Genomic DNA, 27,014 nt, shown 5'->3' with positions numbered 1-27,014 from the left:
TTTTTCTTCTATATACATTAGCATATTTTAAGAACTCCACTATCTCTCATTTCAGGGTCTCTTTCCGCTAAACGATTTTTCTCCTGTTTATAGCTCTCATGTTTTCTATTTATGTCTAGTAGTTTTTAATATTTAATATGACAGCTCACAATTTTGTTGTCTTCTTTCAAAGAATGTGGAATCTTATTCCAGTAGGCAGTTAATATATTGTGGTTCAACTGGATCCTTTTGAGGCTTGGTTTTATGCTCTGTTAGACTGGGTGTGCACTAGCTTTTACTCTAGGGATAGTTTAGTTTTACCTTCCAAGATGTGACATCTCTGGAGTTTCTACTGAATGCCCTGCCACCCAAGGATTCAACCACATCTTTCTCTGCTGATGGGCTAGAAATTGAACATTTCCCAGCACTGTGAGTTCTGATAATTTTTCAGCCTGCATATCCTAACAATTATTCATTGGCTGGCTTCATGAAATCCCACCTTATGAGACAAAGCTTAACATTCAGCCAAGGCTCAAGTGGATCCCTGTGCAGATTTCTGGAGCTTATCTTCCCATGTTCCCTCTTCTCTGATGTTTTGCCCTACAAATCTGAACTGCCTCAACCTCCCTTAACTTCAATTTCTCTTCAATTCAGTGAGACCACAGTGCTTTCCTTGGATTTCTCCAATCTGCACCACAGTCTGGAAAATGTTTCCAGGTCCAAAGCTGGAGTGACCAAAAGATTGATTTCATTTGTCTCTCTTCTCTCAAGGATTAAAGCCCTGTACTGTTCATTGTATAATGTCTAAAAACAGTGGTTTTGCACATAGCTTTCCAATTTTCTAGTTGTTTATGGTGGAAGGACTAAGAGTATTTTTACTTATTCTTTTCTAAAAAATGCACAAGGTTTTCTGGTTATATTTGTATGATAAGTTGTATGTTAGTTGCAGCTAAAACTGATCCAAAGAATTCGTCATAAAAACTGGGTAACCAAGGCTAACTTACTTTGAAATTGGGGGGAAATTTTGTGTTATATCCTAATACCCAAATTAGAAAAGTGCTATGAACTTCTGATACTTTAATACTTTCTCATTTATATAATTAAAATTCTCTCAATGGACAAATTCTTCCCCCTAAAACAACTATAAATTCTTTTCAGGGTCATGTTTAGGGTCTCTCTCAGTCTGAAAGAGACTGAAAGAAAATTTGAAAATATAAGTGTCTCTTAAACTATATACAAATTTTAGAATACAGTAACATCAAAATTATTATTAGCTACATATTCCAAAGGTGTATATATCATCAAAATATAAGTAACCACTAAGTCTGTATGTTAACCAATACAAAATAGCAACTAACACTTATCTAGTACTTTTACTTTATAAATGTATTTAGTTATTCTTTTTTCAAAATAAAAGAAAATGCCATGAGGCAAGTATGATTATTAATAACATCTCTATTTTTCAAATGAACTGATATGGTAAAATGATTTGCTCATGATCCCACAGGTAATAAGTTATATCCTGGGACATTAATTGAGGTTTCCTTTCTCAAATCATGTTAACTTAATTCCACTGTAATAGCAAGCAACCTCTAAGATAAATGAGATGGTATTTGTCAAAAATATATAATATAGAAAGTACTAAAAACAACCAGAATAAAGAATCATTTAAATAAAGAACTTCATAAGATTTAAAGAAATAAAAGAAAATTCTAAAAATAGATTAGATTTGACTTACTTGTTCCTGTAATGTATGGTTTTTTTCTTGTAACTGATTAAGAACAGCAGTCTCCCCTTCACCAGCCTGAATTTTTGCATAAAGATCTTCTCTTTCCTTTTCTAGTAAGGAAATATTTTCTTTACTCTTCTGTAATAAGGCTTCAAGATTCTGGATCTTTTGGTCCTTATCGCCAATTTGACGTAGTACTTGTTCCAAATCATTCTGCAAAGAATTAAAAACTACAAACCTTAAAGACAGAACACTTAAAAAGTTATTCTTCAAACATAAAATGATTGATAATAAATTTTATGACTCCAACTCATAGTCTTACTTTTTTTTTTTTTTTTTTACTAATCGTAGATTTTAACAGGGCAAATTTCATTCAATAGTACTTTATATTTACTATAAATTATTGCTAATAAACTGAAATTTAACATCAAAAAACCCTTCAAATAACCACATTCTTACTGTCACACTTTGACCTCACCACCTACTGCTCTTCTTGTTCAATCTATTTGAGACAAATGGGATTCCTTTTTACTCCTTAATCATACCGGGCACACTCCAACCTCAGAGCCTTTGCACTGTTTCTTCTCCCTGGAACGTTCTCTGCACAATCACATTGCTCATGCTCTCTCCTTCAAATGTTTGCTCAAATGTCACTTTCTCAGTCAGGCCTACGCTGACCGCTACATTTAAAATTGCAACCTTTCCCAATACTCCCTCTCTTGAATATTTTTTTCCTTCCATAGTACTTATCTTCTAATGACACTAAATAATTTACTTATTTTTCATGTTTATCGGCCTCCCTTCACCCCCTCACTAGAATATATGGTCCACGAAGGTGAGGATTTTTGCCTGTTTTATTCATTGATATTATCTAAGACATATATGCTCTGAGATATTTGTTCAATTAGCAGAAAAATAAATGACTGCATTCTAACACATATACTTATGAAGGGTCACTTCAGTACCACAAAAAGACTCTTCTATTGATACATGAAGAGAGCCCTCTTCTCTTACTTTACCAGAGCAATGTTACAGAATACAATGCAATAGCCCACATCCAGAACAATGCCCATTAACATTTTAAAGCTGTCCTACCCACAGCCTTTGACTCTGCCTCAATCATTTTAAAAGCCAAAGATCTTCTACCCAGAATAAGGTCCTCAAAAGCCCCTCTGAAAATCTTATCATAGCCCACAAAATCTTGTAAGACAAAGCCAGCAACCACCTGGTTTCCTCAATGGTTTGTACCAGTATGAAAATACTTAAGATCAGTCACTTTCAAATATCCTTCTTATCCAAGTTTCAATTATAAAAATGATGAAAGGCAACCTAAGCTCTCAGCCCTTATTTTCTTTCCTACTACAAATGACCTCTGCCTCCATTCCATTAATCTTCTAGAACAAGGGTCCCCAATCACAGACAGGTACTGGTCCATAGACTGTTACAAACCAGGTGGCACAGCAAGAGGTGAGCAGTGGGCAAGCTGAGTGAAGCTTCATTTCATTTGTATTTGCAGCTGCTCCCCAGTGTTAACATAACCACCTCAGCTCCACCTCAGATCATGAGGCATTAGATTCTCATAGAAGCACCAGTCCCTGGTGCCAGAAAGGTTGGGACCACTGTCTAGAACCACGGACCTAAGTTTTTTGTTCTGGAACAGTAACTATTTCCAAAACATAACTGAAATGTCGTTCTCCCTCTGCAGATACTGATTCCCCCTCAATGCCCTCTGATATATAAAGTCTATTCCTCTGCGCAAGCAAGGAAGCTTGACCCTTTCCTGATTTTTCACCACCATATACACTCTCTCTTATGTAAGTTTCACACTGCTTTGGGGAGTGTGTCATTCATTTATTCTGCCCTCTATTCTGTGTTGCTATCATCTATAAATCCCTACCTCATTCACTGAAGACTTGAGACCTGATTTAGTCTTTCTCTCAATCCCAATTTCTGCCAATTTCCTGGGAAATACAAAATACACAGAGAATTAAGAGTAAGCCTCAACATTCACATCATCTTAATTCCTAGATCTTTACTCATTCTATTCAACTACTCATATGTAGAATCTTGTAATTTCCTGAAACTATTCCAAATAAAAAATTTCATCTATCCCACTCTGTGACGATTCCTAATCAAATTCCAGTTTCATAGCCTCATTTCTGTTCTTCAATGTCAAAGAGACGTTTACTCAATTTTCTTCTAGCTTATTTAGAATAAGCCTAGCTTCTCTTCCTGAACTTCACATGTGGATAGAACAGACCTTAACTATTCTTTCAACTACAGTCTCCATTTCCTTTTACCCCAACTTTTCAATACAGCCACCTGAAAAAGGCCCAATCCTATGTCAACACTGCAATCTGCTTCCTCCACTCCTACATTTCTAAATACAATTAGAGCAAAATCACACAATTCCACAGATTGGTGCCAACTTTTCTAGACCCCAATTTCCATTATATACTCAGTCATCTTGTCAATCCTTCCACTTAATGAGGTTCTCACCCTCAAACACGCCCCTCAATAATTATGTAATGGCTAAAACATTCTCTCAAATTCTCAGTGTCTGCCTGCCTGACATTCAGCTATTACCTCCAACTATATTGAAGAAAAGGGGTGGGGGATTTGGGGGGGGGGCCTGCAGGAATATCTGCCTTGATTTTTCATTTCCTTACTCATAAAATTATATATATATATATATATATATATATATAAACTATAGAGAGAGAGAGGATAAATTTGAATTTATCCTCTATTTTACCCTTTGAAGCTTGAGGAAAGGAGGCAAATTGGATATAAAATTATATATTTTTATTATATAATATATAATATATTACATATATTATATAATTTTTTATTATATATAATAAAAATTTTTATTATATATTTTTATTATATAATATATAATATATTATATATAATTTTTATTATATATAATAAAAAATTTTATTATATATTTTTATTATATAATATATATTACATATATTATATATATTATATATAATTTTTTATTATATATAATAAAAAATATAATTTTATATCCAATTTGCCTCCTTTCCTCAAGCTTCAAAGGGTAAAATAGAGGATAAATTCAAATTTATCACCACCCATTATATGACTGACATCATAGCTTCTTATCAGGACCTTATTCCTTCAGTCACCTCTCCTTCTCCAACATCCTCAATCACCCTCTTCTACCAGTCCCTTTGTCCTAGACTATAAACATGTTCAGTTATCTCTCATTCTCAAAAACACTTCCTGAACCAAGCCCCACTACAGTTTCTGCCCACTCTCTATATAACTAACATTTAAACTTCAAAATAATGTATATTTACATTTGCATATTTTTAACTCCTTCATCTCTCATTTACTCATCAATCAAAAATCAGACTTTCATCTATATCGTCTTATTTAAATTATGTTTGACAAAGTCACTAATTTATTTCTTAATTGCCTAATCTAATGGATATCTTTCATTTATCATACTAGGCATCCCCACCACACACCCACCTTTGAAGTCCTTTAGCTTCCACTCTGTAGATTCTCCTTAATTCCTCTGATCATTCTGTCTCTGGACTGTTCTTCTTCTACTCATCCATCACCTTAGGTGCTGGTGTTTCCCAGAAGTCTTGTGTTACTAGTTATCTATTTCTCTCACTATATATCTTCCGTGGCTGACCATATCTATTCTAATTTATCCTCTATATACTGATGTCTCTCACACCTAGTATATACAACATATATAAATATATATAACATATTTAAATATACAACATATTTAAATTAATATGTCCCATAGGTGCCTCAAGACATTTCCAAAACTGCATTCTTCACGTTTCCCTAAATATTGTGACAACCATTTGTCTCATGTTCAGAAACACAGTGATGACACCTCCATTTACTATGCACTCAATGTTATCAGTCAGGAAGTCATTTCCCTTCTCTCTCATTCTCTACAACTATTACGTCAACAAGTTTTATTTACTTCCCAAGTATTATTCATATTTGTTCCTATGACTTCTTTTTAAAATTTGCTTAAACTAAGATCATTATTACTTTTCATCTAAACTACTCCATTTATTAGTTTGTAAACTGATCTCCTGTTTCAGAAAATTCCCTCCAAAATCCATCTTTCATATAACCACAAGAATTACCTATTTAAAAACCAAATCTGGCTATGGCCTTTCTATCTTAAGACCTTCAATACCTTTCTATCTTCGAAAATAAATGTCACACAAGGCCTTCCACAAACTTACACATGTCTAATGCTCTGGAGTCTTCTCTAATCTCTTAATTACAGTAAAAGCTCCAGCAACACCTAACAGTTTAGTTCACACAAGCTTTAGTATCCTGGTGCTTGTAACTTCTCCTTGGGGTATAGTCCTCACTATCATCATCTTTGCAACCCAGAAACATCTATGCATCCTTTGCAACTCAGATTGTCACTTCTAAGACGTTTTTAATGATTTTTTTTTCAGACTCTATCCGAGTTAGATAACTGTCCTCTAGGTGTGTGTATATATGCATTACACCTCTTTTATTAGTTTTTAGGCTTTTCATGTTTTCATATCAGAGACTTTGCCGGGCTTCTTTACCATCTTTTTCTTATTCCTCTCCAGAGAATGAGAATTTAATTGGGAAATTTGTATTAAAAACTAAGTTTGGATTAATAACTCAGCCCTTTGTTCTCCCATCAGTCTAAGAGACAATTGTCTATAAAAAGGTGAAAGGCTATCATTTCTAGCTTTGTCTCTAAGCAATTAAATGAATTCAATTCAGAGTACACAGTATAAGAAAGTCCATTTGGCTGCAGACCTGTGCCAAATTCCCTACCTCAGCTTTACCATCCTATTCCTTTGCTATTTATTACAGTAAAACTCCTAGAGTTATCCATATTTATTTGATCAAACTTCTCTCTTCCCATTTTCTCTTGAACTCTCTCCATCTGGCTTTCAGACTCTTTCTCTATCCAAATTGCTCTTATCGATGTCCTTGATGACCTCAATGTTGCCGAAGCTAAAAGGATTCTCAGTTTTCATCTTGATTAACTTGGACCCTTCTGACCATCTGGGCCAAAATCCTTGAAATCATCCTTGACTTCTCTCTCAAAGCCCCATATCAATCTATCAGTAAATATGTCAGCTTTACCTTTAAAATACATCTAGGTTCTGACCATTTCTCACTACCTGTTCTTTTTCCACTCTGGTCCAACCTATATCATTTCTTGTCTAGATTATCGTAGTAATCTCTTAGCTAATATCTTTACTTCTATTCACGTGCCCCTACAGTCTACTCTCAGTACAGCAACCAGAGTAATCCTGTGAAATTCTAACTCGGGTCACGTTGCTCCTTTGCTCAAAACCCTCCAGTGACTTCTTATCTCACTCAGAATAAAATCTTTAAAATTACCTAAAAGGCTCAACATGTTCTGACCCTTTATGATCTTTCTGTGTCCCTTCTAATATTTCTCATCATTCGCACCACTCCAGGCACTGGCTTCCTTATGTTAAGTGCTCCTGCCTCGTGACCTTTTGAGGTACTGATGCTCTTCTCTCTGACATCCACATGGCTCACACTCTCCTTTCCTTCAGGACTTTCATCTTCTCAGAGAGGCCTTCCCTGGCAATGCTATCTAACAGTTCAGTCACTGACCTCCAGCTCCCCAAATACTTCCTACTCCCAGTCTCTCTCTCTCTCTCTCTTTTTTTTTTTTTATCTCTAGCACTTATCACCATTTAACACATAATATATTTTCCCTTTTACCTTGGCTATTGTTTGTCCTTCACTAAGCTCCATGAGATCAGACATTTTTACCTGTTTTCTTCTTCATACCATATCCACAAATGGCTAAGAGCAGACATTAATACATGTTGGTTGATTGAATAAAAGAATAAATGAATACAGTGTTTTGATCTCTGTCCACGTGACTTCAATGCCACTCTCCAAATTCAGAAAGAAAAGAGGCATGTTACTTACTGCTTCCTTTAAATCCAACACTGTTTCTGTATGCACAGCATTAGATTGCCATTTCCTAGAAGGCAGCACTATGTCTTACTCATCTCTTTATTCTCAGTGCTTACCGCAGGGCCTGACATACAGTGCTCAGTAATATTCAGTGAATTAATGAAAGATTGAAGGAATAAGTAAATGTCAAAGTCAAATTCATTTCAAATATTTGGGTTCCCCCTCCCCCTCACCATAAGAAAACAAAAAATTTAACTTCTTTCAATCTTCTAAGCTATGCTATAGAATATGTATAAATTTAATCAATCACTTAAACTTTCTATACCTAAAATTCCAATGTTCATATGACAGTTCTGAAGCGGGGAAAGCCATGACCAACAAACACTAAGTTTCCGCTGCAGGAAATACAAGAGATTCTTTTTTACTGAGCTAACTAAACCAGAAAATTTTATTTGTATTTTTTTATTTTTCAAATAAGTTATTTAAATAATACACTTGCAACTAATATAATATTGTATGTCAACAATAATTGAAAAATAATAAGTAAAAATAATAGTAAACAATATTAAATAATATATCATGTATAAAAATAATTTAAACACATTTTATTTAAATTTAAAAACTTAATAGGTTTAGTTAATAAAGAAATTTAATAAGTATTTATAAATAGACTTATGATATATAACAAATCTCTTTGCAATAATAATTTTAAAATATTTTAGAGAACATTTTCAACATAGCAATCAAAAGAGAAAGATTTTCCTATTGTCCAGGAATTGAAAATTATCGAAATCCTTCATAATAAAGTATTTTGCATTATCTAGTTTTATCACAACAAAAAAATTATTATTTGGCTATTTTTGTTTAAAAGACTAATAATTCAAATGATATTTACCTGAGCTTCTCGAAGTTTTGCTGTAGTGCTTTGCTGAAGAGCTTGTTGTTCTTGATGCTGTTGTTTTGTTTTATCTAATTGATGCTGCAATTCTGTGGAATTTGTTACTTTTTCCTTCAACTTAAAAAAATGAAGACTGTCAGCTGACAACTTAAAGGCATAATGCTATCATTCCTAAATATCTGGCATTACTTCAAATCTCACAATTTTCAAGTCTGAAAAGAAAACTAAATTCAGACAATATATAAGAGCAACCTAAGAAGCAGTATCTCATTATTTATAGAATCTTAATATTATGATTAAGAAGCTATTTCATAGAAATAGACTCTCATCCTGAGAACGAATTCTTTCTCCACATTGGCATTTACTTTATTTTTGTTTTTGTATACTAATATGATTAAGGAATTACATACAATTTTTTGTAACAATAATCTAAATACAGTATTAACATTTGCTTTATTTTTTCTATAACAGTCATAATTATCACTTATTGAAAAGAATAGGATCATCTAACATATCTAAGATTTGTGGCCTAGAAAATCTGTAGCTGAAACTACAGATTTTAACTCTCAATGTTTGTTCAATTCTAATTAAAGACAATTTAATGATAACTTTTTCTTTAACCTAATAATAGTTAGCATTTTGGGCAACTACACCTTTAATTAGGAAAGCAGTCAATCATATGCATAATTTTTAAAAGTGTGACTCCTTAAATGAAAATTCAAAGTTTATATGTACCAACTATGTGTCATTAATGATCCTCATTACCATTCATTTCTCACTGTTTTATTAGGAAATGGTCCTTCCTGGGTAGGAAGGCTCCTCCTTAGCAACCTGACAGAGATTCAGTCCCAGAATTTTTCCTGCCTAAAGTTGAAAGAATAGTATTTGTGTACATTTTTTTTTTTGAGAGCTTTAGGGCATATAGTCACAACAAAATAACTTAATGTAATTAATAAGTAGGATGTTTTTATTTGGGAGACATAAATATCACAATTTAAAGTTAAAAAAAATAACTGTCCAATTAATTAAAGCTTTTGAGAATGAGAAGCCTAAACCATAACAATATTCAAGATGTCTCAAATCTATCATTAAATTTGCTATTATAAACTCATTTGAAATGATAGCTTACCTGTTCTTCTAAACGAGAAAGTTTGAGTTGTAGATCAGCCACTTGTTGTTCTTTATCCATCAACTTTTCACTTGAAAGCTGTCTCTGTTCCTTCAGCCTGCCATGAGCTTCCCCGAGTTGGCGCTCTGTCTCCAGAAGTTTGCCATGTAACTTAAAAAAAAAAAGTATATATATATATGTATATATAAATACCCACACACGCACGCACACGCGCACGCACCATCACTACTACCACCTATTTTCCAAACAATGTTTTGTTTTTTTCCAATATAAGTATAATACCATAATTTTCATAATACTTTGGGGAACCTAATATTCAATTGAATTTGAATCACATAAAATTATAGAATCACATAAAACATCACGGTTTCTGCTTTTCTTGCTCTCAAAATACAGTGAACCAGAGGAACTTGCTTGAACATAAGTACTTGAGAAACTTAGAACAGTAAAATTAAAATTAAAAATTATGACACTCAGGGCATACTCAGACCTATTTCACAGTATATTTTAAAACATTTCACAGTGATTCTCATTGTTTTCCATAGTTATGAACTACTGCAATTGACTTCTTGCACTGATTATTGAAGAGACCACAAAGCATTCCAAAGCCCTCCAAATTGTACATAATTTCTAAATAAAATAGGGAAAAGAATTTTTTTTTTTAACATTAGGCAAACCTCATTCACTAACTCTAAAATTGTCACCCAGTTAAAGCCAAAGGAGAAATTTGACCTAGAGCTTAGAAACATCACTTTCTCAAATTCTTTTTTTTTTCTCTAATACCACCAGAAATAACAGTTACTTTCTCCTGGATTGGGGGAGTTTCCATTAAAAAAGATAAAAGTTTTATTCATTTCTGAAGAATTACTGCACAAGTGCTGTGAGTATAGAACAAAAAAGAGTTGCATGCAGATAAGGACGCAGGACATTGAACAAAGCTCATGCACCAAGAATGCTCCGACACACCATCCTCAAATTTTACCTCAGCAAAATTAAAAATTAATAAAAAGCATTCTATATAATTGATTTTAATCAACCCTATTCAGGTTAAATCTTAAAATATTAAGAATCTATAGCCTTCGTGTTATATTTATACTTATATGCTCTATACTTGCACATTTCTCCGTAAAATGCGTAGTTGGCAAGGAAAAACTAAAGTTTTATCAGAAAAGTGGACACCCACTATATTCTTATGCTATGAAAAAATTTTAGCTATCGGAATATATCCTATCTTTTATTTTTTTAAAAAGTTACCTTCTAAAGTAAAATATGCTTCTATCTATCTAAAACAGGAAGCAATAAGTTAAAGAGAATGCATCCATCCTTGTCCTTAGCCAGCACCTTGCCATCTATCTCCTTTATTTTCTTTTTTTTTAATGCAGAATTAGCATAACTACCCAACCTTCTCCTCACTAAAAGAATTAGACACAATCTTGATATGTGAAAACAAAGGGGGCCTTAAAACTTATACTTTTAAGTATCTAAGTATTTGCTTGATCTCTTACAAAGAGGCATCACCCATGTCTAGTTCCTAAACTTGCTGGAGAGTGATCTCCTGATCTCATTGTTAATATACAGATAATCAGACTTCTTCTCTAGAAGTTTACACTTAGTACATTTGAGCTGAAGCTGAGAAATCCATGTTTTCATAACAAGAATCAGATGATATTTGGATTCAGGAAAGTTCAGAAATCGCTTGCCAAAAAGTAACACTTTAAAAAGTAGCAGTTTTCAATCTCAACTGCACAGTACAATGACAAAGAAAACTTTTAGGTATACGAATGGCCAGGCATATGCCTAAGATGCTGATGTAACTGGATCAGGGTGAGGCCCTTGATACTGGTAATTTTTTAAATTTTCCCAAATGATTCTGATGTGCAAATAGAGTTGAGAACCACCAACTTAAAGATAACTATTGCTCTAAAGTGAAGATTTACTAAAGGGAATAAAAAAAAAGGAAATGTATTTTTTGTAACTTTGTCATTCATTATTGTATAATTCCTGATAAATCCCTCAACTATAATAAAGAAATGATGACTCTCAAATCAAAGCTACTCAAGTATGGAAGCAGGCCAAAATCACTTATACAATGATGCCTATACCATTTTAGAGTAAATATTTTAAACAAAAATAGGTTAAATTAAAAGTAAAAATAATACACATTGGAATTCTTAATAGAATCGTCTACCTCAAAGTCACATTTTGAGGTATACATATACATGTATATGTTCTTTAATAAATTCAGCTTTGTAAATGTAAATACATAATTCTTTACTCATTATATTCCTAATAATGTTAACTATGTATCAGGCCCTATTTTACATGCTTTACAAATATGAACTAATTTAATCCTTATAATAACCCTATGAAGAAGTTTCCATTATTATCCTCATTTTATAGATGAGCAAACTGAGGCACAAATTAAGTAACTTGCCCAGGATCAGAATTTGTAGGCCACAGAACTAGAATTCAGGCAGCTAGTTCCTAAATCCACACTGATAAACCACTGCGCCATTCAAGATGGCATGTTAGATAATTTTTAAAAGTTAAACTTATGGCATCTAATCTTTTAATTATGTAACAAATCACTATATGCACATCTGTGGCTATTTTAGAAGTGTTCATGAACACAAACATGAAGAATATAGGCTAATTTGTTTTCAATTCTTTTATTGACAATTGCCAGCTACCTATCTTTGTCAGCACTGAAACGGATACTGAGCATGATATAGTGGAGAGCAAACCAAACCTAGTTCATGCCTATACACTTTAATAAAACTGAAAAAAAGGTTTAAGATGAGGTTCACTTCCATTCTTCCAAGAAATATTTACTAAAAGCACTAAGTATACAGGGTGATAGAATATAGTATAAAACAAGTTCTTCACACTAAGGAACTCACTGTCCAATGGGACCTGTAGACAATATGGAAGTAAACAAAAAACTAATATACAATACAAAGTGTTGTAAAAGGGAAGAAAGAAGCAGCTTGCTGAAATAAAGATCAGGTCTAGAACATATGGAAAACAAGCTATTTAAACCGAGTGGTCCTGGACGACTTTATTGAGGAAATAAAGCCAGCCTTCTGAAGAACTGAAGTCAAGAGCACACTAAAAAGAAAAAAACACAGGCAGAGGACCATGATGCAGGAGAGTACTTAAAGTGTTGGTGTATTTGAGGGACTCAAAAGAGACCAACATGGCTTCACAGTGGTAGGAGATGAGTTTGAAGACATAGTGTGGGCCATACTATATACAGAGACTTACATACCAAATTAAGACATTTGGTTTTGATTCAAAGTGTAATGCAAAGCCACTTTAAGCAGAGTGTTAAGAAGAGGAATAAAGTGATATTCTTCATGTTATAAAAATATGTGTCTGTCTTCTTGACGGAAAATAGTTTAAGGAGGTCACTAGAAAAAGATAAACTGGTAAGAAGGCTAATACAGTAGCTCGGGTCAGCAATGATGGTGGCTAATGTTAAGGGCAGTAGCAGTGTAGATGAAAAGAAGTAGACAGGTTTGAGACATATTTTGATGGTAGAATCCAGATAGCATGCTGAAAGAAAGAAGATAAATGGTATCACTTCAAGGTCTTCAGTATGATCTCTTTATTTTGTACAGAACTGTGACTAAAGCAAATCCTTACATATTCAAGTCTTCCTATAAAAATATCTAAGTTGGTTCTCAAAAATTCCTGATGCCCTTCTGCCCACTGGCAACCTACATAATAAAGTCCCAAATGTTCTTTCCAGACACAATAGTCCACTCTTATTGCACGTACCCTATCCTAAGAGCAAATCAGTGTCCCTTCCTGGTTCTTACAATACTCTCCTGCTACTAGTTTACTCTCGCTAATCCTTCTGCCTGAAATCCCCACCTATCTTCAAACTTCTACTTGCCTAAACCTATCCAATATTCACAATTTCAAGCACCACTTCTCTCTCATACAAAACTTTTCCTGATCATATAACTGGATAAAATAATTACACAATATGAAGTACTATATGGGGAAGAGAACAGGAGAGGAGCTCTTTCAAGTTCTCATACTATATAGGATCTTTTACTATATTTCTCATGTTCTTTGGTACAGGATAGTACTTGTCTTATCCTCAATGAGATTTACATAATCATTTAAGGTAGATACTATATCCTTTTTCATTTTTGTATCTCCTAACAATAAGGCATGGTGTCTTTTAGAAACCATTAATGCCCAATTTGTTTACTTGAACTGAGTCATTTAATTTATTTTTGTTATGTACTGATATCCCAAAGCCTTTCTTCCATTATGAATTCACTTACTCACTAAAACCTTTGCTGTTTAACAAGCAATGTGCCAGGTAGTAAGGATAAAAAATAAATAAGACATGTTCTTTGCATCCAAAGAGTTCAGTCTAGTGAAGAAACTTGTATAACAATATAACTATACTCTATACTGTGGTAAGTGAAACGATCAAGATACGTACATGCTTAAACCATTTTTATTTATTTGGGGGGGGGAGGGGAGATGGTGCAGTGAAGCGATATTGTACGGAAAAGGATTTCTAGAAAAGTGACAAGTAAAATTAGTATTCATCAATGAGAAGAGGAATAGGAAGACTATCTCAGGCCAAGAAGAAAGAAGAATTGAAGACACAAAAGCAAGGGTCACTGCCATTTAAGGAAAAGTAGTTGAACATTATCAAAAAAAGTAGTTGAGGACTTTATTTTTCCCAAAATATCCATTTTCAACCAATTTTTAATGTTATCTATAAAAAATAAAGTACATAATTTAAAAAGTCAGTTAATGGCAAAGTCAAAACTTGCATTAAATTTCATCTGATGTACATTATTTACCTATAAAAAATAGTTGCTAGGACTAAATGTCTTCTTCTTTTAAAATATCTAATTTTTATACTATTGGTTTAACAATAATTATATTTTGAAAATTGAGTAACACAAAAAAAGATGAGAATTTTTAAACTGAAGAATAGTCAACAATTTGAATTAATTATAAAGCCAATACCTGCTGAGTATCTACCATGTGTCAGGTACTATCCTAAGCAATTATATGTATTAATTCATTAACACCTCACAACAATACTATGGCAGATGCTATCATTTCTTCCTCTTCTTAAAAAAAAGAAACTGTAATGAAATGAGATCTGACTCAATGCTACAGTTATGAATAGTAAGTTAATTTTGTTAAATGACAACTTTTAATAAGCTATATTATGATCAAATAACTATCAAACACACTAAGAAGAAATCATAGGAGGAATTACAGTTAGTAAAAGTCACATCTCTTACTTGATTAATTTCACTTTGGAGTTGTAACCCATGCTGCTCCTTTTCTTCTCTCTGCTGTTGTAGTTGCTTAAACTCCACCTTAAGATGCTGGTACTTGGTCTCTACTTCTGATAATTCTTCTTTGAGTTTTTGAGTAGCTTCTCCCTTTTCACCTAATTCTGCCTGTATTCTCTGCAGTGAGGTTTCAGATGCAGATAATCTTGACTGAAGCTGTTGACAATCTAGGTCTTTTTGATGAAGGCTTGCTTGTATATTCTTTTTACTTACACATTCTTCATTATGTTTATCTTCTAACTGAGTATAGTCAAGTTCTTTCTTCAGCAACTTCTCAGTCAAGTTCTGAAATATCAATTTAACAATTTTTCCTTTTCTAATATTTTTAATGATTATAGTTTTTCAAACAATTTTTAGAGTAGTACCATCTCCTCTTAAATGTTTTAGCCAATATTACAACACAAAAACAGTGAAAATATTCTAGCCAAGAAGAGCTAAATTATTACATACTAACTTATAATTTTATTATTGGTCCACTTGACCAAACTCTGTAACATATTTTAAAAATTACCAACAACATTTTGACATAAAATCAAAACCCTAAAATCTGCTAGATTCTTTAGAGTACGAATATTTATAGTCTCTCATTTAAGTTAAAAATTAAAACTACCTCCTATCATCAAAAGTTACTTTGAACAACAATATACTATGGCAATTCTGATTTCTGGCTTTGCAACTTCATAGTTGGTAAGAGCTTATCATGACTATATCGCTATACTAGCATGTCTGATCCTACTCATTCCTGATCTTTGTTCTTCTTGACAAAGACTGTTTTTAAGAGTCACAATTTTAACACTAATTGAAATTTCTAAGTATGTAAAAATAGTGATCTAAAAATGTCACTTACCTGCTTTAGATTTTGTTATTTTACTCAACATTATCATATACTAAATATAAAATGATACTTCCAATCAAAGATCTGAATCAGCCAGCCTAATACAATGTCAAAGTCTGATCTCAGTAGTTCTTACAATTAATATACGGACATGTTAAGCCAACATATTTACACATAAGACATGAATTAGGATTTTGACTCAATTCTGTAAGAAAGATAGCCGAGATAAGAAGCCACTGTAAGCACTTGGTGAGTCAAACCATGCACATTTATTATACTCACTTTTTATATTCCGTGTGCTACAAGAGGGTAATACAGAAATAGTAGACAATCAAAGACTCTGGGCTTTTAACAGACTATAATCTAAATGAAACACACACATAAAAAAAAAAACTTCTAAGAACATTAAAACATACTGTGCAGCAAAATAGGATTAATACAAAAGCTGTGTCAAATTTCTTAAGCACATAATTTTTTAAAAAACGAAATGAGCAAAGTCAGGTGGAGCTAACTCGTAAGTTATGATCACCTAAAAATAAAGTTTGAGCTTGGAAAAGTGGTGAGATGAGTTAAGTAATACATATACATGACTCATGCCATCTGCTCTATACAAAAAGACACAAAAATATGAAAAGACAGAAAGGAACAGACAAGTTTTATGTGGGGAAACAGCAAACACTATTGTCACCTCAATGAGAGTAACAAATCTAGGTACCAAGGAGGGAAAGGCAGCAGTAACTTGTGTGAGAAAAAAGGCAGTGATATAAATCGTCAAGTAAGAATATACTATAGAAAAAGCAGTGCCCAGAAAGATTGTGTAAGTATAGGTAAGAGACAAGATGAGAGAAACCTGAGAGGTAAGAAGAGTAACCAGAGGTTTACAGCAAAATTAGCCAAGAGATGTGTGCTTTGACTAACCGACAGAAATTTTTAAAAAATAAAGAAAGTAGAGTCAAAAGATTAGAAAAAAAAATAATACTTTTAAGTCAAACTATATGATAGGAAAATTCTCTTTATAAATATTTCCTGTGTTACTAATTAGTAACTCAAAATCTTTCTTGACATAATTTTACATTCTCTCTTTCAGAAAATGATATTTATTTTAGAATTTAAATTTAAAATTTTAGAAGCTAAATTAAGTTTATTCATTGACTATAAATATGTTGCACCTTTTTGAAAAAAATTCTAAAGTACTGAATTTCATAAATGCAACCATGCTTACAAATACTGAGAACTTGGGTAAGATATAATTTTAAAACATTCTACAAAAATGAAAGCTTCTAATGAGTTAGTGAGCCTTCTTCCCCAAAGGCTTACTTATAAAGTTACCAAGTAATCTCACCAGTTCAATACATAAATGACCCCTCACACAGCTTAATCCTTTAAAAAGCAAAAATACATAACAGTTGCCTGTTTAAAATTCACTTGTCCAAAAGCAATTAATCAAAACCTATCTTCTTTATTGTACAGATGAGAGACAATTAAATTTTCTTTAAAAGAACCTAAATCACTTTCTTTCTTTTTAAAAGAACCTAATCCACTCACACTACATAATTTTTGTATGCGAAAGGCTAACTATATTTAGCACTATAAATTTTTCATTCTCAATATGGTCTTCGCATGGAATCAGAAGCAAAATAGTATAATGAATACATGGCTTTTGAAGATTGATTTTTTTAAGTACATTAGACTCCATTAAAGGAAATAATAATGGCACATTTATTTCTCTATATTAGTCCTTACACCAAAATATGAAAAAGGCATTACCATCCCCATTTTATAGACGAAGAAGCTACAGTTGAAAGAATCCAATACGACTTTGCCAAGTGGTAGTCACATATTATAATTTTTAGTCCAATAACTTTTTCACAACACAATTTAGAGACTCAGTGTGAGTCAATTCGTGCTCCCCCAAATATATCCTATTCAAGTTTATATTATAAAATGAATGTTAAGCCTAACTCATAACATAATTACCATTTGCTCAAGGAAAATTCTTTCCTTCCAAATGTCCAGTCCTCTTTTGGTTTTTTCGCCAATTGTTTTCTCAAAGTATTTTCTTACAGAGTCAATTTCCCTGTGTTAGGCTCCATTATTCACTTGCTACTTGCCCAGGTGATAAGAATGAATGCAAAAAAAAAAAAAAGCATTTTTTTTTTTTAAATACTTGATAGCTAACAAAGTGGTTTCAGGGGTCTCATCTCCTTTGTTCCTCAAAACAGCTTGGAAGAAAGAACAAATCGAACTACTTGTAGCACTTCAACGCCTCATATTTTGTGTTCTTACACATTCCCATGCCTTCTGTATATCTAGTTCTCAAAATGAATTGTTATTAACCCCTCTGCCTTGTGAAATGCTCCTTAGAATTTTTAAAGACTAAGCTGAAAAGACTTTGGACATAAACATCTACTGCATGTATACATCTTGGTCAGTTTCTAAGAAGCAGACCACCAATCCTGGTAAACTGGTATAATTACTTTGGAAAATAGTTTGAGGTCACCTAGTAAATTTGAGCATATGCATAGCCTACAACCCAGAAATTTCACTTGGAAGTATATAACAGAAATTCTTGCACAAATACATGAGATTTGGATGTGAATATTCATAGCTGCAATATTTGTAATTGCAAGGAAATAGAAAAACCAAAAAAATAGGAAGTGCATATGGATCTCTTCTACTACATTCTAAAGAATAATATAATTGCCACATGGAAAAGCATTTATGTATTTGAATTATAAACTAAGTTAGTTGCTTTTTTTCATGAAACACTTTTACTAGAAAAAATGACAGACGAACTGTGATTATTCAGACGTGGGGAGGAAGAGAACCTGTCACTTCGAAAAATAAAACTGACAGTATTTGCTGTCAAGGGTAAAATTAAAGCTTTCAAATGGGGTTTAGAATTTTGGAAAACTTGTACCACGATGAGCTTGACACTTCCTCATACTTAAAGCCGATTCTGAGATTGATGGTAATATTGACCAATGTGATTGTTTTTGTATTGTACAATGAAACGTGTCAATATTTGGAGGGTTTGCATAGCTTGGTGAACCAATATTTTCCACATGACTAATGCACGATGTTACAAAATCATGCACAGGAAAGATCCACTCAAAGGCAAGATAGAGGAATGAATTTTAATGTTACAAAGTACAAAAACCACACCGATATGGTTTGAGAGTCTACACTGTAACCAACTTTTGAGAAACTACACTTTATCTAGTTTCAGTATAGTATCAAATAAAAATAGCAACAATTATCTGAAACGACTATTAAGATATCTCTTCCTTTCCCAACTGCAATCTGTGCGAGACTGAATTTTCTTCATACCCTTCAACGATATCATAACAGATGAAATATAAAAGCAGACTGAGAATCCATCTGTCCTGTAGTAAGCTATGCATTAAGAGGTTTGCTAAAATATAAATCACCACCACTATTCTTTGTTTTGGAAAATACAGTCACTTTTCATAAGAAATGATATTTATGTAAATATTTAATTTTAATGTTTAATGTTAATGTTCTTTTAAATAAATACTTTAAATTTTGTTTTGTTTTAATTTCTAACATATATATTAATATGTATGTTAGATATAATCCTCTCAAAATAAAAGCACTTTGAGGTCCATAACAATTTTGAGGATGTAAAGCTGACGTGAGATCAAGAAGTTTGAGAACTGTTCTCCAAGGCATAAGTAACAAATTACCCCCAAACTTAGCAGCTTAAAATTGTATCTATTATTTCACAGTTTCTGTGTGTCAGGAATCCAGAAGCAGCTTAGATGAGAGGGTCTACTTCAGGGTCTCTCATGAGGTTGTAGTAAACTGTGGGCCAGAACTGCATCTCTGAAGATTTGACAAGAGTTAGAGGATCTGCTTCCAAGCTAGGTTACCTGGCTGTTGTCAAAAACCTTAATATTTACAACCAATTATGTACATGTAATGTACAGTTGAGTCAGCTCTGACTCCTGGTGACCTTATGAATGAGTGATGTCCACAATGTCCTGTCCTCAGCTGCCCTGCTCAGTTCCTACAGACTCATGACTGTGGCTTCTTTTATGTACTTGATCCTCTTTTTTCCCTTCTACCACGTTCTTTTCTTTCTTGATTTTTCACTTGTTATATTTCGTCAAAATATTATGTTCAAGTTATTAAAGCAAAGACAACATATTCTCCATATATTTGAATATACAGGTTTACTAACTCGCTATTCTCTCACCACCAAAAAAGTAAAGACATGGGGGGGGAGTATTAATATCATTACCTTCTTTGCCCCCAAATTAATATTATCTATTGTTCATCTATAAAGAAAAAAGGTGGGAAATATTGACATTATAAAATACAAAATAAAGAAGAAAGTTGGAGGCCTCACACATCCTGATTTCAAAGTTAATTAAACACTACAATAGTCAAAATAAAGCTTCATGATATTGGATTTGGCAATGATTTCTTGGATATGAAACCAAAAGCACAGGCAATGAAAGTAAAAATAAATGGAAACACATCAAATTAAAAACTGTGCATCAAAGGTACGATGTGATTTATAATAAATATACATTTGGTTTTCATCCCCATTTCTAGAACAGATTCTTAAAAACCTTGGAATTTTCTTTATGATAAAAGCAATAAAGATGTCTTTTGTGATTCATAACAAGTCCCTTTCAAATATCTATGAGTTTATATTAATGAGGTGATTTTTTTTTTTTTTTGAAAGCTCCTAATGATGAGGACTGGTTGCCAGGGGAACCAACCAAGATTAAAGTTGGAACTTTCAGTCCCACCCACCATCTCCAGGTTGGGAAGGGGCTACTGGCTGAATCAATCACCAATGGTCGATGATTTAATCAGCCAAACCTGTGTGATGAAGACTCCATAAAAACCCAAAAGGACAGGGTTTGGAGAAATTCTGGGTTGGTGAACATGTGGAGAGAAGAGAGAGAGCATGAGAGCTCAGTGCCTTTTCCCACATATCTTGCCCCGTGCAGCTCTTCATCTGTCTATTCTTGAGTTATAGTCATTCATAATAAACCAGTAATCTAGTAAGCAAAATGTCTTCCTGAGTTCTGTGAGTCACTTTAACAAATTACTTGAACCCCAGGAGGGGGCTGTGGTAACCTCCCATTTATAGCCAGTTGGTCAGAATTACAGGTAACAAGCTGGATTTCCATTGACATCTGAAGGGAGCAGTCACAGTATTGCGAGAATGAACCCTTTATCTGTAGGATCTGATACTATCTCCACGTAAGCAGTCCCAGAATTGAGATAGATTGCAGATACCCAGCTAGTGTCACAAAACTGTTGAGGTGTGGGACACTGACACATCAGTGTCAGAATATTTATTAAGAATAGAGGAGACATAGGAGTGTTTTTCCTTAACAAAAAGATACAGCAGAGTGAAAAGGCAACCTAAGAAAGGAGAGAAAATATTTGCAAATCATATATCCAATAAAGGGTTAATGTCCAATCAGAAAGAACTCCTACAACTCAACAATAAAAAAAAAAAAAAACCCTATTGAAATTATATAGCCAAGAAGCACATAAAAAGAGGCTCAACACCCTAACCATTAGGGAAATACAAATCAACCATGATGCAATAACTCATTAGGATGGTGACTATGAACACACATACACACACACCACACAGAAAATAACAAATGTTGACAAAAATGTAAAGAAATCGTGGAATCCTTGTGCACTGTTTATGTGAATCCGTGTGCACTGTTTATGGTCATTCTTAAAAAATATGAAAACAGAATTACCATATAATCCAACAATTCTGCTTCTATCTATATACCCAAAAGAACTGAAAGCAGAGTCTCCAAGAGATATTTGTATACCCATGTTCACAACAGCAATATTCACAATAATCAAAAGATGGAAGCAATCCAAGTGGCCACCAACAGATAAATAGATAATATGATATATATATATATATATATAATAGAATATTACTGAGCCTTAGAAGGAAGGAAATTCTGACACATATCAAAACAAGGAAAACCTTAAGGATATTACACTAAGTGAAATAAGACAAGAAGAAAAAGACAAAAACTGTATAATTCCACTAATAAGATACTTAAAATAGTAAATGCATAGATATAAAAAGTAGAATGGTGATGCAGGAAGTGGCAATGAATGAGGAGCTGTTTAATGAGTACGGAGTTTCAGCTTTGTAAAATAAAAAGAGTTCTGGAGATTAATTGCATAACAATGTCAATATACTTAACACTAAAAAAAAAATACAGTATAAGTCACACTGTATTGTGCCCATATGCAAATAACATACACAAGATTAAAATTTAGGATATAGAAATTCAATTCATCACAAATGTAGTTTTTAAATTCTCACCTGATTTTTTTGTGTTAATTCATTAACTGAAGTTTTAAGTTTTTGTAGTTCCTGCACATACACAGCAACTTCTTGGGGGCCTTTGGCAAGTTCACTCCTTAGCTGGCTTATTGTGGCCTAAATAAATAAATAAGTAAATAAACAAATAAATAAAGCAAGCAAGCAAACTAAAATGAAAAAGGAAATGGAAGCATCCAAAGATTTTAAGGTTATATAAATTTTTGTCAATTTTCTTAAATTGAAATAATATTTTAAAATTTCAGTTTGGTTCTTTATCCTACCATTACACATCTTTTTTGGTGAAAAATCGTTTTTAAAATATATCCAAAATACACAATTTCACTTATTTAATAATACATGAAAACCTGACATCCTATATTATGTGTCTGAAGTAAGCATCAAACTGCAAACTTGAATTTACTGGCTTTAAAATTGTACTTTAATCCTCCTGAATTTAAAGAGGGTATGCAGGTTAAACCTACATTTTCTCCTCATTTCTATAGCATAGCCTTTTCTTTTTATTTTAGAAGCATGTTAAATGCAAACATACAAAGAATCACCTTGAAAGGTAGTGAATCATATTTTTGACTGTCGCGGAAAGTATTTGTCCAAAGAAGTTATCAAATGGAAGTTATACATAGTTTCATTAACCTGCATCACTCTATGATCAGATACAGTATCTGGACATGAATTAGCTGTAATGTATTTTAACATTTTTAATAAAAATTAATGTCATTTAAAATAATAAAAAAGAAAGATAAGGTAAGCAAAGAAAATATAGGCTCCCTATACATGAAAGCTTTAACCATTAGAGAAAAAGACTAAGCATTGCTTTCAAAGTATGGTTTCCTGTGACATTAACAAAAGAATTTTATATTTCTAATAGTGCTTATTGGATTTTTTTAGTTTTTACATTCTTAAAGTTAAAATTATTTCACTGTCTCTACTCTGTTAAAAATTAAACTTTATAATATGAATAAGACAAATTAAAATTTTTTCTTAATAAACACATCAGCAGTTACCTTCATTATATATTATAAATAAGTACTTTCATCTTCAAGAAAGAAAACTTAAAGAGCTATTAATTTATTGTGACATTAACACCAAGAGATCTTCTGCTATTCCTCTTTTGGAAACCCTTCCAGAAAGTGTGGCATTTTTTTTTTTAAAAGGATTCTCCTTGGTGGTGTATCTTCATCTACTTACAGCGGCTTTGGTTTTAAGTTTTGGAAACCACCTAGTAAACAAGGTTAGCGACTGAACTGAAATGATCAAACACTTAGGCTTCTTTTATTTTAATAACCATAAATTAATGAAGCTAGCTTTTTGAGTGTTTTCTAAACTGGCTAAAAGTCAATTCAAAGAGGTTTCAAAATGTTTTTAGAAATGACAGCGTGTCTTGAGATTATATCCATGGCCTGATCTCTTACGAAAAACATTTATGTAAACAAACCAATTCTGATACACTGAAAGGCAATCGGTCACATTACTTTACAGTTATACCTTATACAGGATGTTTCAATATAATATATAACATATACATATTTCAAAGAAAGAAATGTTGAACTATTCATGTATTTGTAACTGTGTTCAAGTTAAAAGTATATCTTAATACCTTCTGTCTTAAATTGATTATGTAACCTTGACATAGATAACATGGATATAGGTACAGGGACTTTATTTCAAAATGCTACTTCTAACAACTTGGAATCTCAGAATCATTTTCTGTTAGTAACATTAATAATATTAACAGAAATATTAGGAATAATTCAGCTATTTTAAATATTTATATTTTAATCATATAGCGCAAATGCTAACTTATCACAAAAGAAAATAAATTACATTTAAATTCCTACTTATATATATCTTATCAGAGGATTTAACACATAATAAATAGAAATAAATAACTATACATATTAAAATGCAAATTATGAGTATATTTCATTAAACACCATGATTCCACTTGAAAGTTTATAAGCTGTAGTAAGCCAGGTGTAACACCTCTCTAGTGTCTACCTTGTTGATAAATTCCAATATGTAAAAGAAACTAAACAAGGAAAATGTAAAGAAATATCTAAAAATATCTTGTTATATTTTACAGTTTTTAGATATGTTTTTATAATTTTATAATGTTAACACCTAAAGAATTGAACATTATGTGTATCATTTATCCTTTGTACACTAAGTAGTATCTTTTTTAAACTAGAATTTTTAAAAAGAAAAATACAAGCATTTAAATTTTTTAATTTATACAAGAAAGAAAAAAGAAAAATGTGTGAAGAATATACAGCAAAAGGTACATTTTAATTATGGGGAAGGGGAGGGCAGTGAATTACAGGAACTTTAACTTTATTGCACATAACGCATCTTTAACAATAATCAAGTATTTGCTTATATTTGGGAAAAAATAAAGATTAAAGAAGGACAAAATTTCCTGAGAAATAAATACATTCACTGTTCAGGTATCACTATAGTGAAATTTAAACAAAAGTGGCTTTTTGCTCTAGCCACCCCATCCTTCCTCCCTCTTTAACAGGTCAAGCTCACCTGTGCCTTGAAAGCTTTAGCACTGCCTCTTATTGCTCTCAGCTCTACTTCCTAATTCCTGCTTACTTCTTGCCTGATCACTCTATTCAAAATTGTCCCAAATTATTCCCACCTCCGGTACTGTATATCCTGTTTTTCTTTATAGCATTAACTGACTTTCTTCCCCCTACCTACTTTAATTCCCTCCCCACTTCCACTCCTGACCTACCGATGTTGCCATCTCCCCGTAAGAATGGGATATCTGAAGGTGGGGCGTCTCCTCCCAAGCACTCACAGCATGCACCCGGGGCCTGGCACCCGGGGTATGACCCATGGTTCCACCTGGGGTGCAAATCCAGGACCTTCTGCATGTAAAGCAGATGTGCTAACCACTACATTACGGAGTCACCCCATATTACTGACTTTCTATCATGATTTGGTTAACAGATATTGTTCAGCTTCTAAAAAGAGATATAAGCTTTATGAGGGCAGGCACTCTTGTCTTATTCACTGTTATATTCCCCACACCTAAAAAGCTGCTGACACATAGACATTCAAAAATACCCACTGAAGGAATGAGCGATTCTATCTCCAAGGAGTTGATAGATATTTGTCCATTGAAACAGTATATCAGGCCCTATAAACAGTTTGTATTCCTTGAAGCCATGTTATTGAATTAGACATTTAATTTTTACTAAAAGACTTTAAATTACAAAATAATTAAGGAAAGATATTTTGAGCAAACATCCTGCTAGCAAACAGAACTATAGTTATTGTCCAAATATTCTACTACTCTTAGTAAAGTCATTTAAATATAGTCAAAAATTTGCTTGATTAATAAAAACAAAAATGAGCATATCTTTGAAGTTCTAAGATTGCCTTAATACACAAAATTGCCATATGACAAAGGTATTATATAAAAGTATCACTAATATTAAAAGCCTTCCAAAAACACATTACCTCAAGTTTAAGCATCTCCATTAGAAAGCAGAAAAAAAAATAAAATGATGGATGAAAGGTGGAAAACAAGACTGACAAAAGTACACATTGAATGCACAATAAAATAATGTCAAAAACAATGCTAAATCTGATCTCTTATATTAGCACATTTTTAAATGTTCTCCTTAATAACTCTCTTAATAACTATGCTGAGTGTAATCATACTTATTCCATGTATTTATCAACAGTTTAGCTTGTAAACCTGGGATTCAAATGAGTTTATTTGGAATACAAATAAGTTACTTAAAAAATAATTTGCATTAAAGACCATACTAAATATAAATTAATTACAGCTTTGATATTTTCAAAAATGTAAATTTTTAATAATATTTTTTAAGCTTTAAATCTTCACAATTTCTGATCTATAAAATAGTTTAATTAGTATTTATAAAATGCTTTCAAATCTTTCAGAATGAATTACTTTTCTATATTCCCTTCTAAAATATCTAGATTCTCTCCCCCTAAAAAACCGTCTATGAATTCATAAGGTATATATTTAATGAAAGTAATAAAATATAAGGACATGTTTAACAATATACACCAGATTATATATCTTCATCCTCAACTAAGAATACCAAATAAACCACTGGATTTTTTTAGCTTCCTTAATTCCTATTAATGTGTTTTGTTTCTGATGTCAATATTTAAGTTCGGTAAAGTAGTAATACAGAAAATAAAATTTTTCTATTAACTTTTTAAGCACTATAATTTACCATCACATTTAACTCAGAATAAATGGAATTGAATAAAAAACATGCCATCTATTTAAAAAGTAAGCAGAAGCTAAAAACAAATAGTTATAAACAAATAAATGTGATGGAGTATTCAAACATTAACTTCTTTACACATAAAAAATGGTATGAGACACGAATCAAAAGTTACCTTAAGCTATACTCAATATAAATATTACAATATACAATATAGCAACATATAAAAAGTAATAACAGTCTTAGGTCAAGATTAACAGCACAAATTTACTTTAAAGGCAAATCATCAGACCACCTAAAATGGGAGATAACATGATACAGAAAGAAGACAGGCTTTAGATAAGACCTGGGTTCTAACTCTAGCTTTATATTAGGTGTATGACCTTGCACAAGTTCAGATTGAGCCTCAGATTCCATATATGTAACAAACTTAATTAACGTATTTAAAGTGCCTAATGTAGTATCCAAAACTAGAGGTGTTCAAAAAGTAAGTTTGTTTCTAATAACTTCCTTCTGACTCTTATGTTACCATTTCTTAAAGTTGTTCAAAATATTTCAACACAATC

The 27,014-nt window shown here is 32.4% G+C and overlaps 1 protein-coding gene across 2 annotated transcripts in view; it reads right to left on the bottom strand.

Moving 5' to 3' along the window:
- Positions 1–27,014, bottom strand: part of EEA1 (early endosome antigen 1) — a 108,038-nt gene that overhangs the window by 37,614 nt on the left and 43,410 nt on the right. For both annotated transcript variants that reach the window (XM_036237973.1, XM_016147649.2), the window contains 5 exons: positions 22,217–22,333; positions 14,979–15,317; positions 9,694–9,843; positions 8,562–8,681; positions 1,718–1,921 (listed from right to left, as the gene is read on the bottom strand). In XM_036237973.1, the coding sequence (XP_036093866.1) occupies positions 1,718–1,921; positions 8,562–8,681; positions 9,694–9,843; positions 14,979–15,317; positions 22,217–22,333 (930 nt within the window). The remainder of the gene's footprint in view (positions 1–1,717; positions 1,922–8,561; positions 8,682–9,693; positions 9,844–14,978; positions 15,318–22,216; positions 22,334–27,014) is intronic.

This window comes from Rousettus aegyptiacus, unplaced genomic scaffold (assembly GCF_014176215.1).
Source record: "Rousettus aegyptiacus isolate mRouAeg1 unplaced genomic scaffold, mRouAeg1.p scaffold_m13_p_2, whole genome shotgun sequence".
NCBI lineage: Eukaryota > Metazoa > Chordata > Mammalia > Chiroptera > Pteropodidae > Rousettus > Rousettus aegyptiacus.
This window is presented reverse-complemented; position numbering and strand designations above follow the sequence as displayed.